The sequence below is a fragment of the Balaenoptera acutorostrata genome, chromosome 16, assembly GCF_949987535.1.
Source record: "Balaenoptera acutorostrata chromosome 16, mBalAcu1.1, whole genome shotgun sequence".
Taxonomy (NCBI): Eukaryota; Metazoa; Chordata; class Mammalia; order Artiodactyla; family Balaenopteridae; genus Balaenoptera; species Balaenoptera acutorostrata.
In genome coordinates this window covers 81,695,609-81,712,245 of record NC_080079.1, presented here as the reverse complement: position 1 = coordinate 81,712,245, position 16,637 = coordinate 81,695,609, and the positions used below count along the sequence as shown (strand labels likewise).

The window sequence follows — 16,637 nt, the reverse complement described above, 5'->3', positions numbered from 1 at the left end:
CAAGAGAAGTGACTGCTGAAGGATTCTGCCTGTTTTGGTTTTTTTTCCCCCCCCAAAGATGAAATGTTTATTTTAACCAGGCACCAGAATATAAGCTGATCGCAGGGGCAGATAGGGGAAGAGAGCAGAGGAAGATCCAGGAGTAGTTTACCTTCAAACAGTTCTGCCTCTTTTTCAATAGCAGTCATCCTCCATCCACTGCTTTCTGAACGCATGGTCTCCTTAGTGACTAAATCATGATATTTCCATGTTGGATGGTGAGATTTTTGTTTCCCAAACTCAACCTTAACAACCACCAGGGGAACTTGTTGAATATATGGATTCCCAGTCCCACCCCAGACTTACTGAGCCAGAATCTCTAGAGAAGAATCTTAAGTTTCTAAATGATGTCAAATTCAGGCTGTTGGCTTTTTGCCTTTCTGCCGGGCAGGATCCTAACAGCACATCAACCAAAGGAGCCATACAGCTGCTCTGATAAAGGATTGATGACTTTAAAATTACAGTTTGGGCAGGACTACTAGAAGTTTATTTGAAAAACACAGGACTAATTCCAGTAAGGTAAAGAAGGGGACAGACTATGGTAACAGTAGCCATGAAAAATGTTTGTCTAGGCTCAAATATTCAACCAATAAGCATCATAAATCTAGAAGGTGAAATACAACACAAACAGATGGCTGCATTGCCTCTCTGGCACACTAGGGATCATCTGTATATTCTAAACCGTCACATCACCATGGGATTTAGAATTGAATAATCATCCCAAACATGGCATGAGTCCCTAGATACTTTTATATTCTTTGGTCTCTTGAATAATAATAGTTTGGAATGAAGAAGGCTTAAAATAAAGACCACTAACTCTTTCCTCTACAACATTCAGAGATAAGAAAGGATCAGATGAAAGAGCAAATAATTACCTTCTAAAATTCCCCCTGCCGTTTTCATTTTACTTTTACTAAATACGAATTGTAGTCAAACAAACTTCATCTCTGAATTAGACCATTTAGAAAATAATATAGGAATACACATATCAGGGATGTTAGTCAAGATCTGATTCAGCAGCTGCGTCTTCAAGTAATAAGGGCAACTCAAGTCAATTCTCAACAGTAATTTCCTCTGAGGAAACCTTTTCATTTTTTTCTTTCTTCCTTGAGCTCCACCTCTCTCTTCTGGCACATTCTGCTCATCATACAGTACTGTGTACATTTATAGCACTTCATAAATAATAAAAAATAAAATGATGTCTGTAGACCTAGGCCTGGAGGGATCAATTCTTAGGCACAATTCCAAAGGTTAACTTTTAACCATGTGGAAATTATGCTAAATGCCCTCAAATGTAGTGCTGAGATATTCTTATTTTCAAAGCAAAGTATATAATCATAATGTGGAATATAGTTGGCCATTCTGAATGGGTTTAATATGTCAATGACTGGAAACTAAAACATTATCTTAATCTATCCATCTCCGTATTATCTAACATCTCTAAAGTTGTAACCACATTTTAAACTAAAAACAAATGAATCAATTCTCAGTTTCTCATGATAGTGGGGGTAAAACCATAGCATGGATAATGCAAGAGAATAAGCCATCCAAAATTATCTGGGATTGTTTTAATATTCATGTTTCCTAGGGGGTTTTCTTTAGGGACTGATCAAATTACATTTTTTTAAGCTAGTAATTAAGCTCATGTCATTCTTTAAGTAAAAATACCTGACAACAGGGAAAGGCTCCAGTTCATGTTCAAGTTCCAATTTACTCGAGTGGCCGGCCAGGGATTTTTGTACGGCAGCAAACAACCAAATAGGTAGATAGCCCACTAACAGCAGTTTCTCCTTCTGCATAATGAGTATAAAACATCTCAACACACTGAAGATTAATTGAGAATATAACCTATAGCACTTAGCAAATGCAAGGTTTCTACAAAGTTGGGGAATTCCACTTGGAAATTCACCGTTTAGCACATAAGCTTCCCTTTCCCTCGCCACTATGGTCACAAATAAGAAAGTAACAAGGTCAGAGTTTCAGTAGGAATTCCAGTCCCCTGTCGTCCAGTTAACCACACTCATAACAAGAACTGCAAAATAATTTACATTCCATGTGATGAGTAGCTCAAATAAAATGCGATTAAAAGAAGACAATCTGGATGAAAAGAAACAAGAAAATTGACCAATCTTGTGGTGTTTAGTATCATTTAGCAATAAAAGTCATAGGGAGAAGGGGCAGCAAACACAAAACTCAACAGCAACAACAAAAAAGCTAGACCACAAGAGATAATGCTCAGCTCACACAATCATTGTTTTTTTAATTGCTTGGTGATAGTTTTCCATTATCTCCTAGAGACTACATGCATTTTTAATGAAGTATACACAACAAAGTTTCTTGACACTGAGGTTATCCTTGAAAAAGAGAAGCCATCCATAAAAGTATATACTGGCAGATCATTAGAAAATACTATGTAATTTTGGAAGAAATAAGGGTCCTGTATTTCCCTTTCTGACCATCCACACATTAGTGAGTGGCCTCTAGGTTAAGGCAGAGGAAAGGCCAGACAAGGGAAACGCTCGGCCTAAAAGAGTAATCAAGTGTGTTCTTCACTGTGTAACAGACGAAGAGGAGAAGCAGCAATCAAAAAAGGAAATCTAAGTTCCTAGCATATTGGAGGGGAAAATAATCAGCTGTTAAATCTGGTACATAATCAAGAAGCCTAAAGTGTACACAGTGGGAGTTTATGTGTTGAAAACACATTATTACATGTGGAGAGAGTGACCATGATTCACAGCCACCGAATGAATAGTCATCCTTGAAATCGTAAGTTGCCACGATATCTTCTATAATAACATTTCTATTACAACAGAATACTTAAAAATATTATTCTGTTGTTGGATAAAAGGCTGTACATTATTTTTCATTATGATAATCCTCCCCAAATATTGCTATTTAGCAAATATTTGGGGACAAATATGATAAGGATAAAGGTTGATTTTTCTCCCCAGGAAACCTGCAGGAATTCCGCAGTCTCCATTACCAAAAATGTCTCCATCTCTCAGGATTTACCTTTCTTGGATTTGGCGCCAATCTTCAGTTTTGATGGCCAAGCAATCTGCGTATTTGTTTCCTCCATGATCTGTAGCAAATATTAAGAGAAAATTATTGATTCAATTAAGAACTTGTATTTACAGATTTTTTTCCCGAGAAAAAAATTATTTTCAAGTCCTTAGCCTCACGTTGATGCAACAAAATGATCTCCTTATAACAATGCAAAAAAAAAAAAAAAACCTTGGGGGAAGGAAAGAGATGCATTTTTATAAGCCTTTAATCTATTAGAAATATTCACATATATTTTATTACTCCCAGCGTTCCTCTCTGTGATGCTCCAAAATTTTAACGTAGAGACGAGACCAAAAAGTACATGAACAAGTAATTAACCCAACTTGTTGCCAAACCATCCGAGATGCTTGTGCTGAATAAAGCAATCACCAACAGATTGCAACACACCAAACATGATCCTTGTAATACAAAACGATGTGGGTTAGCCCTTACTAAATGAAGTGGGTTTTTTTTCTGGGGAAAAAAAAAATTAACTTGCTTTGGACACATTTGTGTTTCATTAAAACTGATGAAAAGCCTCTAAACGGGAAATCACGTCGTAAGGCTGCATGTCCCGTCATCTTTCGCCTCATCTAAAATGGCATTTTTGCCACAGTTCTTTTGCAGTTACACACACCTAACGCTAGCCAGAAGGACTTGAGACCCAAACGTGCTGAAGCCCAAGAACAAGTGATTCAGGCATCTGCAGAGCAAAGGAAGTCGACAGTAAATGTGAGAAAAATGAGCAACCGAGAAAGGCTCACCCTTCATTCTTTTCCACTGTTATTACTTAAATTAGCCTAGTTTAATGTGTACTTTCATACCATGAACATAAAATTCACCCAACAAATGAATAAAAGCAAAGAACTGAACAAATCAGTAGGCAAATGACAGCAACTACCACTTATGGATTTAGAGGTAACTAAACAAATTAATGGTGAAGGCAATGAAACGCATGAACAGCGCAATTAATAAAAAGTACCTCCGTATCGGTTACGTTCTGGGCACAAGGCTAAATGGTTAACATGTTAACATGCATCATACTTCACTTAATCCCCTTTAATCACAGCAGCAAAGGGCTTGCAGCAGATGTTTCGGCCTGGCAGCCCACAGATGCATTCTTATGCAATCCACCATAAGTTTTTTTTAAATGTAAGCCAACATTTTTAAATTTGGGAACTTCACAGAGACGTTTCTGTTTCTCTGGAAAACGTGGCAGATTTAGCACCTGGAGCCCACATTCCCACATGGCAACACTTGGCTGGCACTGAGTACCAGATGCCCCCTTTAGTCAGGGTCAAGAGACCCTGGGCTGCCCTCCAACCCCCACTGGGTCTCCCACAATGAGATCAGGAGCCACTTACCATTCTCATCACCGTGTCTGTATTACTCACTTGTCATTTATCATGGTGCTGGCACTGCTGTTTTTCTTAAGAGAAATAGCTCCCTACACCCATATCGCTATTAAAAATTGAAACACAAAAGTGAGGTCTTTACAAAGTCGAGGGACTGGCCTGGCCCTGAAGCTTGTTTGCCCCAACTCTCTGGATCTGGCCCCTGCCCCTTCTCCTCCCATCTATGCTGTCCTTGTTCATGTGTTTCATCGTCTTCTCCATGAAATTGCTTAGTTAACTGTAAATCCGTCTCTTTAGTTTTTATTGGAGTATAGTTGATTAACAACGTTGTTAATTTCTACTGCACAGCAAAGTGAATCAGTTATACATGTACATATATCCACTCTTTTTTAGATTCTTTTCCCTTGTAGGTCATTACAGAATACTGAATAGAGCTCCCCGTGCTATACAGCAGGTCCTTATGAGTTATCTATAGAGAAAGACAAATACCATAAGAAGTCGCTTCTATGTGGAATCTTAAAAAGAGGTACAAATGAACTTATTTATGAAACAGAAATAGAGTCGCAGATGTAGAAAACAAACTTATGGGTACCAGGGGGAAAGGGGAGAGGACGGATAAATTGGGAGATTGGGGTTGACACATAAATCCGTATTTTAAAATAAAATAAATTATTATCACCCCCCCCCTCAACTTCCTCGACTGCGGCCATACGGTCTCCCCAGGAAGGCGCCCAGCAGACCCCCCTTCAGGGCCCCAGCTGCCCCCTTCCCCAGCTGCCCCTCCCACTCGAGCACCCGCCCAACCAGGTCACTGTGTTCGTTTCCCTCCTAACCCTTAGCACAGTCTGAAATTCTCCTGTTTTGTGTTTACTTGTTTATAGTTTGTCTCTGCAAAATAAAAGCGCTCTGCCCTGCACACAGCAAGCGCAGATTTATTTGGGCAAATGAATCTACATAACACCCTTAGGAAGTGGATTCCTTTATTCCTCAAACAGCTGGGAAGCAGCAGAGTGGGGTTAAAAACCCCAGACTGCTGACAAAAACCTTCTTTTAACCACCATACTGTACTGAATATAAGGCCTCTATCTTTAAAGAATGTGTATATACACATTTGAAAACATGCTTTAGGATTTGTGCAGACTGACTTATTTTAACAACCTATAAATATTTGTCAAAAGCCTCCCTAGGTGCCCTAAGAGCCAGGACCCATAGCAATGAATAAGAAACAATTCCTGGTGTTCACGAGCTTACAGTCAAGTCAGGGACACAGACAGACAAAAAAGGCAACTACCTGACAATGGGGTGGGTGCTGGCACAGTGCCAACTCACAGAGGTGGCTCTGGCTCCTATCACGAAAGGTCAGGGTAGGGGGAAGGTTAGTAAAGGGCTCCCCAAAATATAACCTGCAAAGCCACTCAAGTCCTGAAAGCCAAGTTAAAGCAAATTTATGAATGAGTTCATCAGTCACTAAACGAGGGCAGGAAGGCCCATTTAGGAGGGCTTTCTCATTGGTCACATTTTATCACCTGTTAGCTCCAGCTACTGTACACATATCTTCAAAGTGACTAAAATTAGACTGCGCATTTTCCTCTAAGGTGACTAAGGCACCTTAAGAGATAAAATGGGAAATTAAGATCTTACTATTTATAATGCTATTGGTGGGGAAGCAGAAAGAAAATAATCTATATACTTTTTGTGAATGAAATAATTTGGCCATTTAATCCAGTAAATTACATCAGGTTCCATAACTATAAGACTTAATAAAGAAGCTTCCTTGTCAAATATGGTTGGAAGACATAACTTTCTGAAATCTTAATCAGCTGGAGAGCTTCCCAGAAATCATCCTGCATATGATCATCTCTTTTTATTAAACACCAATAGAGGAACTTCCCTGGTGGCACAGTGGTTAAGAATCCGCCTGCCAATGCAGGGTACGTGGGTTCGATCCGTGGTCCAGGAAGATCCCACATGCCGCGAAGTAACAAAGTCCGTGTGCCACAACTACTGAGCCTGTGCTCTAGAGCCCACAAGCCACAACGACTGAGCCCACGTGCCACAATTACTGAAGCCCACGTGCCACAACTACTGAAGCCCACGTGCCTAGAGCCCGTGCTCCGCAACAAGAGAAGCCACCACGATGAGAAGCCTGTGCATGTCAAGGAAGAGTAGCCCCCGCTCGCCGCAACTAGAGAAAGCCCGTGCACAGCAACGAGGACCCAACGCAGCCAAAAATAAATAAATAAATAAACACCAATAGATGCTCCAGAACAGAAGCATGTAACAGAAAATCATTTGCCACAGAAAATATCCTATTAGCAGGTAACAGCCATCAAGTTGAAATGCCTTCTTTACACACACTCCCTCTAGACCTCACACCAGTCCAGTGTCTCTATTGTGTAGTGAAGTGATGGGGCCCCCCAAAATTACATTCAACCTACCCACATCCACACTGTCTTTGAGAGGAAGAGAAAATATCCTAAGCTTTGTATCCTTAATTCTAAAACCAGAGTTCTATCTTCTGTACCACATGATCTCCAAAGTCCAATGAGCTACAATAAATGTCAAATTTTTCAGAGAAAACAAATTATTAATTATTGGAATTTGGCACCTGGAGCTGACCTTTCCCATATGACTAGGAAAAAGAAAAAAAAAAAAAAAGTAATTCCAATGACTGTGGCCAGCCAAGGCCAAACTCACAGGTCACTGACAAGGCTGCAGTCCCCACACGGAGCTCTGAATGGATGCCTTCTCCGGCATCCCTTTATACGTTCATCACTGTGTTGAATCTAGTCTTGAAGGGCAGTTGGCTCGAGAATCAAGGACCAGCTCTGCTGCTTTCTAGCCATGATGTTGGGCAAATTACTTTCAGCAGCCTCGCTTTTCTCCTCTGTACAATTAATGACTCACAGAGTTGTTGTGCTTCGCTAAGAAAATACGTGGAAAACCCAAAGCACAGAGCGTGGCACGTATTGATTGCTCCGTAATACCGTTGTTGTGTTCATTCCACATTGATGACCTCTGGCCAGGCACTGTCCTAGACACTAGGGATACAAGAGCAAACAAGACCTGTCCTCCAGGAGCTCGTGGTCTAGCGAGGAGAATACTAGTTAACCCACCATTAGGTACTGGGTGCCAAGCTGCAGAATGGGGAACGGCAACAAGAGTACTGAAGGGATCCTCACCCCGCAGTGTACTGTCAAGAAAAGTTATCTCAAGGAAATACCTATTAATACTGTGGCCTAAAGGGGAAGGAAAAGTTGGCTAGTTGGGGAAAGAGGGGAGAAAGTGACCAAGGCAGAAGAGGAGTGTGTGTGTGTAGAGAGTTCTAGAAGGAGGGAGAGCAGGTACCCTGGAGGGCTGAGGGGGATTCAGTGCAGCAGAGGCGCTTCGAAGCCCCCTCACGCGGCCGAGCCAGGGACCTTGTCGCGCGTTTTCTCCAGCCGCCCACGGCTCCGCACACGGGCATGCGCAGTAGAGACTTGAAGACACGACACAAAGTCCGCCAGGACCTGTGCTCGGCTGTCACCTGCTACAGGTAAACTCTGAGAACCAGCGGGGTAACTACCCACAGGCAGTCAGACTCCCCATAGGAAGTTATCAATGAAGCTTTTCAAACCAGCCTCTCCGGTGACTCCAAGTCAGTTCCCACAGCTCCGACACTGCACACTGTTCATTGGTTTTCACCTCTGCCGATTACGGGAGTAGCACTAGCAGAAGAGCAGAGTCGCAGTAGGGCGCATGCTCAGGAGGAGGCGGCGGAAGCGCAGCTCTCCCCTGGGGGTGTGGGTGGCGACTGCTCCAGGAATCCCAGGACTGAAGCCGAATTACTGCAACAGGGGCTGACAAGCATGTCCCCTGGTAGAAACAGGATACGGGTGGGCGTCGGGGAGTTCAGAGGCAGAAATCAGGGCACTCAGCAAGTCCGAGGCTCTGTCTCTACCATGTTATGCTTAAAAAGATGGCCTGAATGGTCATCAAGACAAGTATTGTAGATAGGGGAACTGGAAAAGGTGAGGTCAGGAAGCTTGTGGCTGAAATCAGAGAAGCCACAAAACCTCTGGGAAAAAAATGACTATCTTACATCTCAAAAAAAAGAAAAAAAATCCTAAAGTGAGTTCCATCGAGTTTTTTTTTACTCTTATTATGGCCCCTGTTTCCACCTTCACAAAACCAAAGCTTAAACAACTACTAATTTAGAATCATGTTCTATAAACATCAAATCACACCTTAAATATTTTAAATACTTGTTTTAACTCATAATTCTGGATGCTGTAACCTTAATAAAGCAGCTAATGAATGGAGGTCAGAGATAAAGCTAGGATTTCTCCTAGAGGCAAAAAAAGAGCTAGAAAGCTTACAGGTGAATTCTACAAGTTTTTAAAAAGATGTCCCAGGGCTACCAGACGACCCTGACCTAAGGGCTTACTTTCCTTTTCACAGAGGCCATGTCCTTGAGTTGAACAATAGCTTGGGTGTGGACACAAGTCATGTCAAAGTCGCTGAGAAGACTGGGCTGTGGATGTAACAAGTTCCTAGTGCATCTAAAGGGTCAGCACGTTGGGAAAGGAGATGAGCAGGAACGACTATCACAGGAGCTGCGGGCAATCTCTCACTGTCTTCACAAAATCCAGACAGGTTTAAGAGAGAAGTGAGAATTAAAGTGACATTTTTTTTAAAAGCATGGAAACAGGAACACTGGAGCAGTTCATTCTGTGGATCTTATAATGTATGAAAACACTGACACCTTTTCAAGAGGATAATATACACTTCCCACAATCCAATTAATTCCTGCAAAACTTCACAATGAAATCAATTCCCAGAAACCCATGATATGCCCTAATTTTTAAGCAAATCAGGATGATGTCCAAAAACTTCAGTTTGCATTCAAGGAATAATTCAATTAAGTGGCTAACACTGACCAACCCCTCTCCAAAAAATAAGTTGTTGGATGTCCTCCAGTTGTGTGACATTTGAATTGAAATTTGGGAAACATGCTTAAAATGAACTAGTGCTTCCTTGTGAAACAAAATCTATAAATACCCTGATGTCAGTTATGCTAGGAATGCCTAGGTATACAAAGCCACAAAACCTCTGAGAAGAAAATGACTATCCTCGGTCTCAGGAAAAAACAAACCTAAAGTGAGTTCCAGCTAGTGTTTTTTTTCCTAAATTGTATTATTGTTCTGGCTTCCACCTTCACAAAATCAAAGCTTGAAGAACAAATATCTGATGTTGAGTCATTTTCAATAAACATTAAATGATACCTTCAATATTTTAAAGACTTGTTCTAACTCACAATTCTGGACGCCATATATTTATAGCATCTCAAATAGGTCAGTGTCAACTTCTGGACAGCTTCACTCTCAGAAGAATCTCTTCTCAATCCTACCAATTTCTGCTAGGTTTCTTTAGCTGCTCTCATAACAGGCAGCAATTCTACATGTCATAAGGAGAGAGGAGATTTTGGAGGAGTCCATCTAAAAATATAATTATTTGAAAAATAACTTTTAAATTTCTGTTGTTAGACTTACTGTACTCATTACTTACAGGGGACTAATTATTAAAATATAACCTAATTCTTTTTTTTTTTAATGTTTACATTATGTCTTGATACCTTAGTTATCTTTTGCTGTGTAACAAATTACTCCAAATTTTAGCAGTTTATAATTTTATTTATTTATTTATTTATGTTTGGGTGTGTTGGGTCTTCGTTTCTGTGCGAGGGCTTTCTCTAGTTGGGGCAAGCGGGGGCCACTCTTCATCGCGGTGCACGGGCCTCTCACTATCGCGGCCTCTCCCGTTGCGGAGCACAGGCTCCAGACGCGCAGGCTCAGTAGTTGTGGCTCATGGGCCCATTTGCTCCGCGGCACGTGGGATCTTCCCAGACCAGGGCTCGAACCCATGTCCCCTGCATTGGCAGGCAGATTCTCAACCACTGCGCCACCAGGGAAGCCCCCGTAACCTAATTCTTATGCTAATCTCAGATATAATGAATTGCAAATACTTATACTAACAAGAGTATTTGACCTAAGAATACCAATTTTGAAATATATGAAGCAATTAAAATTAAGATTGTGGATATTAGGAAGAATACCTATTTTTATAGTTTATCTTTAAAGGGTACTTCATCATGAAAAATCTGATGAAGATAGAAGCTGATAATAGCTTTGGAAACTAAAGAGCCATCTTAACATTCTAATTCATATTTGCTTTTCATAAACAGGGAGTAGTTTCCCTGATCAAAGAATAATAGCACTGCTTCTTATATTAAAAAGGTACCTAATAAACATGGAATCATATATTCTTTTTTTTTTTTTTTTTTTTTTAAGAAATTCACGTTCTTTTATTTATTTATTTATTTATTTATGACTGTGTTGAGTCTTCGTTTCTGTGCAAGGGCTTTCTCTAGTTGCGGCAAGCGGGGACCACTCTTCATCGCGGTGCGCGGGCCTCTCACCATCGCGGCCTCTCTTGTTGCGGAGCACAGGCTCCAGACGCGCAGGCTCAGTAATTGTGGCTCACGGGCCCAGTTGCTCCGTGGCATGTGGGATCTTCCCAGACCAGGGCTCGAACCCGTGTGCCCTGCATTGGCAGGCAGATTCTCAACCACTGCGCCACCAGGGAAGCCCTGGAATCATATATTCTTATTTTGGTTTTAGTTTCTGTGGAGTAAGGGAGGGAAAGAAGGAAAGGAGGGTAATGTTTATATAAGCTGGAATATAGAAGCTTTTTTTCAACTGGAAGAAACTTCTATCAGCTATTGAAAAAAATTATCACAGATTTACATGGAATCATTTAAATAATTTCACTTTCCTTAAATAACCTGCCAAAATTAGAATAAACAAGCATAACTTAAATTCCACATGTAGTTTCACCCATGATAAAAATAATTTCCATTTATATTCCTCAATGCTCAAGTCATAGTAGATTTTTTTCCATCTCCAACAAATTCCAGATTAGCACACCACGTGTAAAGAGAACATATCTATGAATGTTCACTATAGTACAACATTCTGCAAGTCTGCAGCAATTATAGGATAATATCTTACAGATGAAGGAAACCTGTGCCAAACCAACAACATTCTTACTAATGTGCTTATTTCACCAAATTCTTCAATCCAGACGTAAAGTTAAAAATCCACAGGTAAGTAATCAGCATCTCAGATCAATCTGAAACAAGTCTATTTATGCTGACTTTACTTGAAATATTTATTCTTGGACCAGGAAAAGAATGCTCGACATTTATACTCTAAACTACTGAAAATTCATCATTCAAAATGGCTACCAGCTGGGCGCCGTCTGCAGCCCGCTTCTCCAAGAGACCAACCCTTGTGTGCTCTATTTTCCTCGTACCACTAGAGAAATAAGGTCTATCTTCAGGGAGGAAGCTGTTTCAGGGTACTTCACATACTGACGGATTAGGAGTCAATTTGCTGAACTTCACCATGAGGGGAGCAAAGCGAGAAAAGAGCAATTAGAAGACACTGAAAAGTGGAGATGGGAAAGTAGTGAACTTCTCACACGAGGGGGTGTCTGAAAAGCTGAGGATACTGATTTTGCTGAGACATTAGAGGCCTCTGATATATTGCATTTTAAATCCAAGAAATGCATCTCAGTGATCTCGGTTATTCATCACTGTCAGAACAACTGCTCACATTTGCCTGATGTTCACATGCACTTCCCATGTACTCACAATCATCTTGTAAACCTTTTTTTATAGATAAGGAAATCAGGATTCAAAGAGGTTAAGCGGCAGACAGGCATGTGGCAAAGCCCGGCTAGACGATTAGTCACGTGACTCCCCAGGCAAGGGCAATTTCTGCCTCACTCGGCTTACGAAGGGAGGGAAGGCACCACGTACTCATGGGGAAATGGCTCCAGAGCTCTGCCATGAACACTGAACTGCTCACCAGCAGCAGAGTGGCTGGCCCTCAACATTCCAATTAACTAATGACAGAGTGGCCCTATCCCCACCCCAAGCACATATGGAGAACGTGGGAAGCATTTTGGTTGTCACAGTGACACAAAAGAGGGCCACACTGGCACTCAGCGGCCAGCACTACAGATGCTGTACTTCCCACAAAGGGCAGGAAAATCCACTCAAGATATCCACAGAGACAGTCCTGGCTTTGCAAAGTTTTGATACGCATGGATTTTAGTTACCACAGCTCAGTTCAACGCCACCAATTCCCCAATATTACATTCCAGTTACCAAATTCTATTCATTGTGATTGTGAGTAGTTGCATCAAATAGAAATTCCACTGCCAGCTCTTCAGTGCACAAATCACTTCATATATAACAGATGCTCATGTTGATCAGTGATCAGTCATGTTGCTTCTTTCAAAGTCTGTCTGTGGTTACTCATGGGACGTCTGTAATCAGTTCATGCACAGACACCAAAGCAAGGAACTGTGCTGACTTCCTGTCTTCCAGTGATAAAACCAAGTGACATGAAAATGGATAACCCAAAGTGAAAATTGGCCAACGAAGATGAAAGTGCAGCAAAGAAATAAAAAATTATACTGCTAGAATTGGAATTTGAATCCAGTGTCAATGGATGTAGAATTAATAGCTGAGGGCTTCCCTGGTGGCACAGTGGTTAAGAATCCACCTGCCAATGCAGGGGACACGGCTTCGAGCCCTGGTCTGAGAAGATCCCACATGCTATGGAGCAACTAAGCCCGTGCGCCACAACTACTGAGCCTGAGCTCTAGAGCCCATGCACCACAACTACTGAGCCCACACGCCACAACTACTGAAGCCCACGCACCTGGAGCCTGTGCTCTGCAACAAGAGAAGCCACCGCAATGAGACGCCTGCACACTGCAATGAAGCGTAGCCCCTGCTCACCAAAACTAGAGAAAGCTCACGCAGCAACTAAGACCCAATGCAGCCAAAAATAAATAAGTAAAATTAAATTAAAAAGAATCAGTAGGTGACAGCAGGAATAATGAGACTACCACTGTGTGTGAGACTCTGAATACACAGCCAGAGGAACTTAGTGAAGACAAAGGTATTGAAATTAAAAAATAAAAGCTGTAGTCACAAAAAGGATGAAGATGTCCCAGGGGAGGTGATGCCAGCAAAATAACTCACATTAAAAAAAACTCTGGGAGACATTTCACAACTTCCAAAGTACAAAAGAAGAAATGTTGGAATTTGATCCAGACTTACGATTCTGACAATTCAAGGCATAGAAAAGATGCTCTCTCCATACTGTAAGTCAGGGGTCCCCAACCCCCAGGCCACGGACCAGTAGTGGTCCATGGCCTGTTAGGAACCAGGCTGCACAGCAGGAGGTGAGCGGTGGGCGAGCCAGCGAAGCTTCATCTGTATTTACAGCCACTCCCCATCGCTCGCATTACCACCTGAGCTCCGCCTCCTGTCAGGTCAGCAGTGGCATCAGATTCTCATAGGAGCACGAACCCTACTGTGAAGTGCGCATGCGAGGGATCTAGGTTGTGCGCTCCTTATGAGAATCTAATGCCTGATGATCTGAGGTGGAGCTGAGGCGGTGACACTAGCACTGGGGAGTGGCTGCAAACACAGATTATCATTAGCAGAGAGGTTTGACTGCACAGAGACCATAATAAATCAATTGCTTGCGGACTCATATCAAAACCCTCACAGTGAGTGGCAACTGAAAACAAGCTCAGGGCTCCCACTGATTCTGCATTATGGTGAGTTGTATAATTATTTCATCATATGTTACAATGTAATAATAAGAGAAATAAAGTGCACAATAAATGTAATGCACTTGAATCATCCCAAAACCACCCCCCCCACCCCCAGTCCGTGGCAAAATTGTCTTCCGTGAAACCGGTCCCTGGTGCCGAAAAGGTTGGGGACCGCTGCTGTAAGTTATACAACAAAAAGAAAGCTAGCGCTGTTGCAACTTGACAAGCTTTTTACTTAATTCTCGATATTTCTAATGTTTAAATATAGTGTTCTGAATAAATATTAATTTTACTGTTTTTTCATTTTCCTATACATTTATGACTGTTAGGAAGAGATTTTTTTAATGTTCTGACAAAAATGTTTAAAGGTTGCATATCATTCCATTTTCCCATTGATTACTAAAAGGGCTTTGCACAGTTTCAGCTTGCAAGGTTGTTTTTAGGGTCCCACATCACTATGCAAGGTGAAGACTACCTTTTTCTCCCCATTGAAAATCACTGATAAGGAGTTTCAAACTGTTCACACTATAGGCAGGTTTATTAGCTCATTTACTTCAGAAAGTTCGGAGAGCACTTACTTATCAATCAAAACCTAGCTCAAATGTGCCCTCCACTGTGAAAACTCCTCCAACTTTCCCAGGCAAATGTCAGCGCTCTCTCTCCCTCCTCATCCTCACTTTGGTGTGGCAACATTATCGTGCTGCTTTCTTTGCTTAGGTCGCCAATCCCACCAATGAATTGGGCTCCTGGTGACCAACAACTGTATCTTGTTCATTTTTAAACATTAGAATCTAGCACTTAGGATCTCAATAAGCGTTGGTAAAGGAATTAGCAGAGATAAGGAAGAGATCATGAAGGGAAAAGGAGACTTTCTTTTTTCTGGACATAGAAAGTATTCTTCCTCCTCATCTTTCATTAATATTTTCTGCACTTATTTTCTCTATTAAGACAGATATTGGACTTCCTGAATCTGCCTTCTTTCTCTTATCATTTTCCTCAGCTTTTTAAAATCACTTTTCTCAGGAAAACCTCCTGCACTGTTTGTGGGAAGGTAAATTGGTACAGCCACTATGGAGAACAGTAGGGAGGTTCCTTAGAAAACTAAAAATAGAGTTACCATATGATCCAGCAATCCCACTCCTGGGCATATATCTGGAAAAGATGAAAACTCTAATTCAAAAACATACACACACCCCAGTGTTCACAGCAGCACTATTCACAATAGCCAAGACATGGAAGCAACCTAAGTGTCCACTGACAGAGGAATGGATAAAGAAGATGGGGTACATATATATAGTGGAATACTACTCAGCCATTAAAAAGAATGAAGTAATGCCATTTGCAGCAACATGGATGGACCTAGAGATTATCCCACTAAGTGAAGTAAGCCAAAGACAAATATTGTATGATACTGCTTATATGTGGAATCAAAAAAAAAGATACAAATGAACTTATTTATAAAACAGAAATAGATTCACAGACACAGAAAACAGACTTGTGGTTGTCAAGGGAGGGGGGTGGGGGAGGGAAGGGTTGGGAGTTTGGGGTTAGCAGATGCAAACTAGTATATATAGAATGGATAAACAACAAGGTCCTACTGCATAGCACAGGGAACTATATTCAATATGCCCTGTGGTAAACCATAATGGGAAAGAATATGAAAAAGAATGTGTGTGTGTGTGTGTGTGTGTGTATATATATATATATATATGTTAAAATATACATATATACATATGTATATATATATATATATACATATATATATATATATATATGTTAAAAACTGGGTCACTTTGCTGTACAACAGAAATTAACACAACACTGTAAATCAACTATACTTCAATAAAATAAACTTCAAAAAAAGTTAAGTAAATAAATAATAAAATTCAATCAAAAACAAAAAACAAAAGAAGAGTTTCCAATTATACAACACATGGTGTAGCACAGAGCACAGCCATTCCATCTACAAAGTCTCCTTTAACTCATCCAAAGCATGGCATTTTTGAAGAGTATGCTTATAGAATAAATGAACTGAGTGAACAGTCATTAAATGAAAGTAAATACTAAATCACTGACAAGATTCACTCTCCCAGGGGATATCTGCATTATAATAAACAAACTCTCCAGCCACAATGTCTGAGGTGGCGGGGTAAGTACAGTGCGTGGCAAGTTGGGCCAAGCGTAGGTGGGAAGTTCTGTCATTTCTGTTCCAGCCTATGGTTGGCACAGGCTTGGGAGGACAGGGCACACCCACCCATTTTAAAATATGATTTCTAATTGTTGGCACCTATTTCAATAATGTAAAAAACACTTTGTGGGAAAAAAAAAAAAAAAAAAAAGCATGGTCCCCACTTCCCCATCTGTGCTCCAAACCAAGGAGAATTTTCATGGGGTATGAGTGGGTTATTCACGATCACCTATAATGTTAGTGAAAAACCAGTTTCTTGGTTCCCCTGGGACATAAGGACCTGTGATTCTTAAGGCTATTCCATTCTCCAAGTATCGCTTTATTATAATTCC

At 41.0% G+C, this 16,637-nt stretch overlaps 1 protein-coding gene across 4 annotated transcripts in view; it reads right to left on the bottom strand.

Annotated features, from left to right (window-relative positions):
- BICC1 (BicC family RNA binding protein 1) overlaps positions 1–16,637 on the bottom strand; it is a 305,324-nt gene that overhangs the window by 122,895 nt on the left and 165,792 nt on the right. For all 4 annotated transcript variants that reach the window (XM_057531574.1, XM_057531573.1, XM_057531575.1 and 1 more), the window contains one exon: positions 3,052–3,121. In XM_057531574.1, the coding sequence (XP_057387557.1) occupies positions 3,052–3,121 (70 nt within the window). The remainder of the gene's footprint in view (positions 1–3,051; positions 3,122–16,637) is intronic.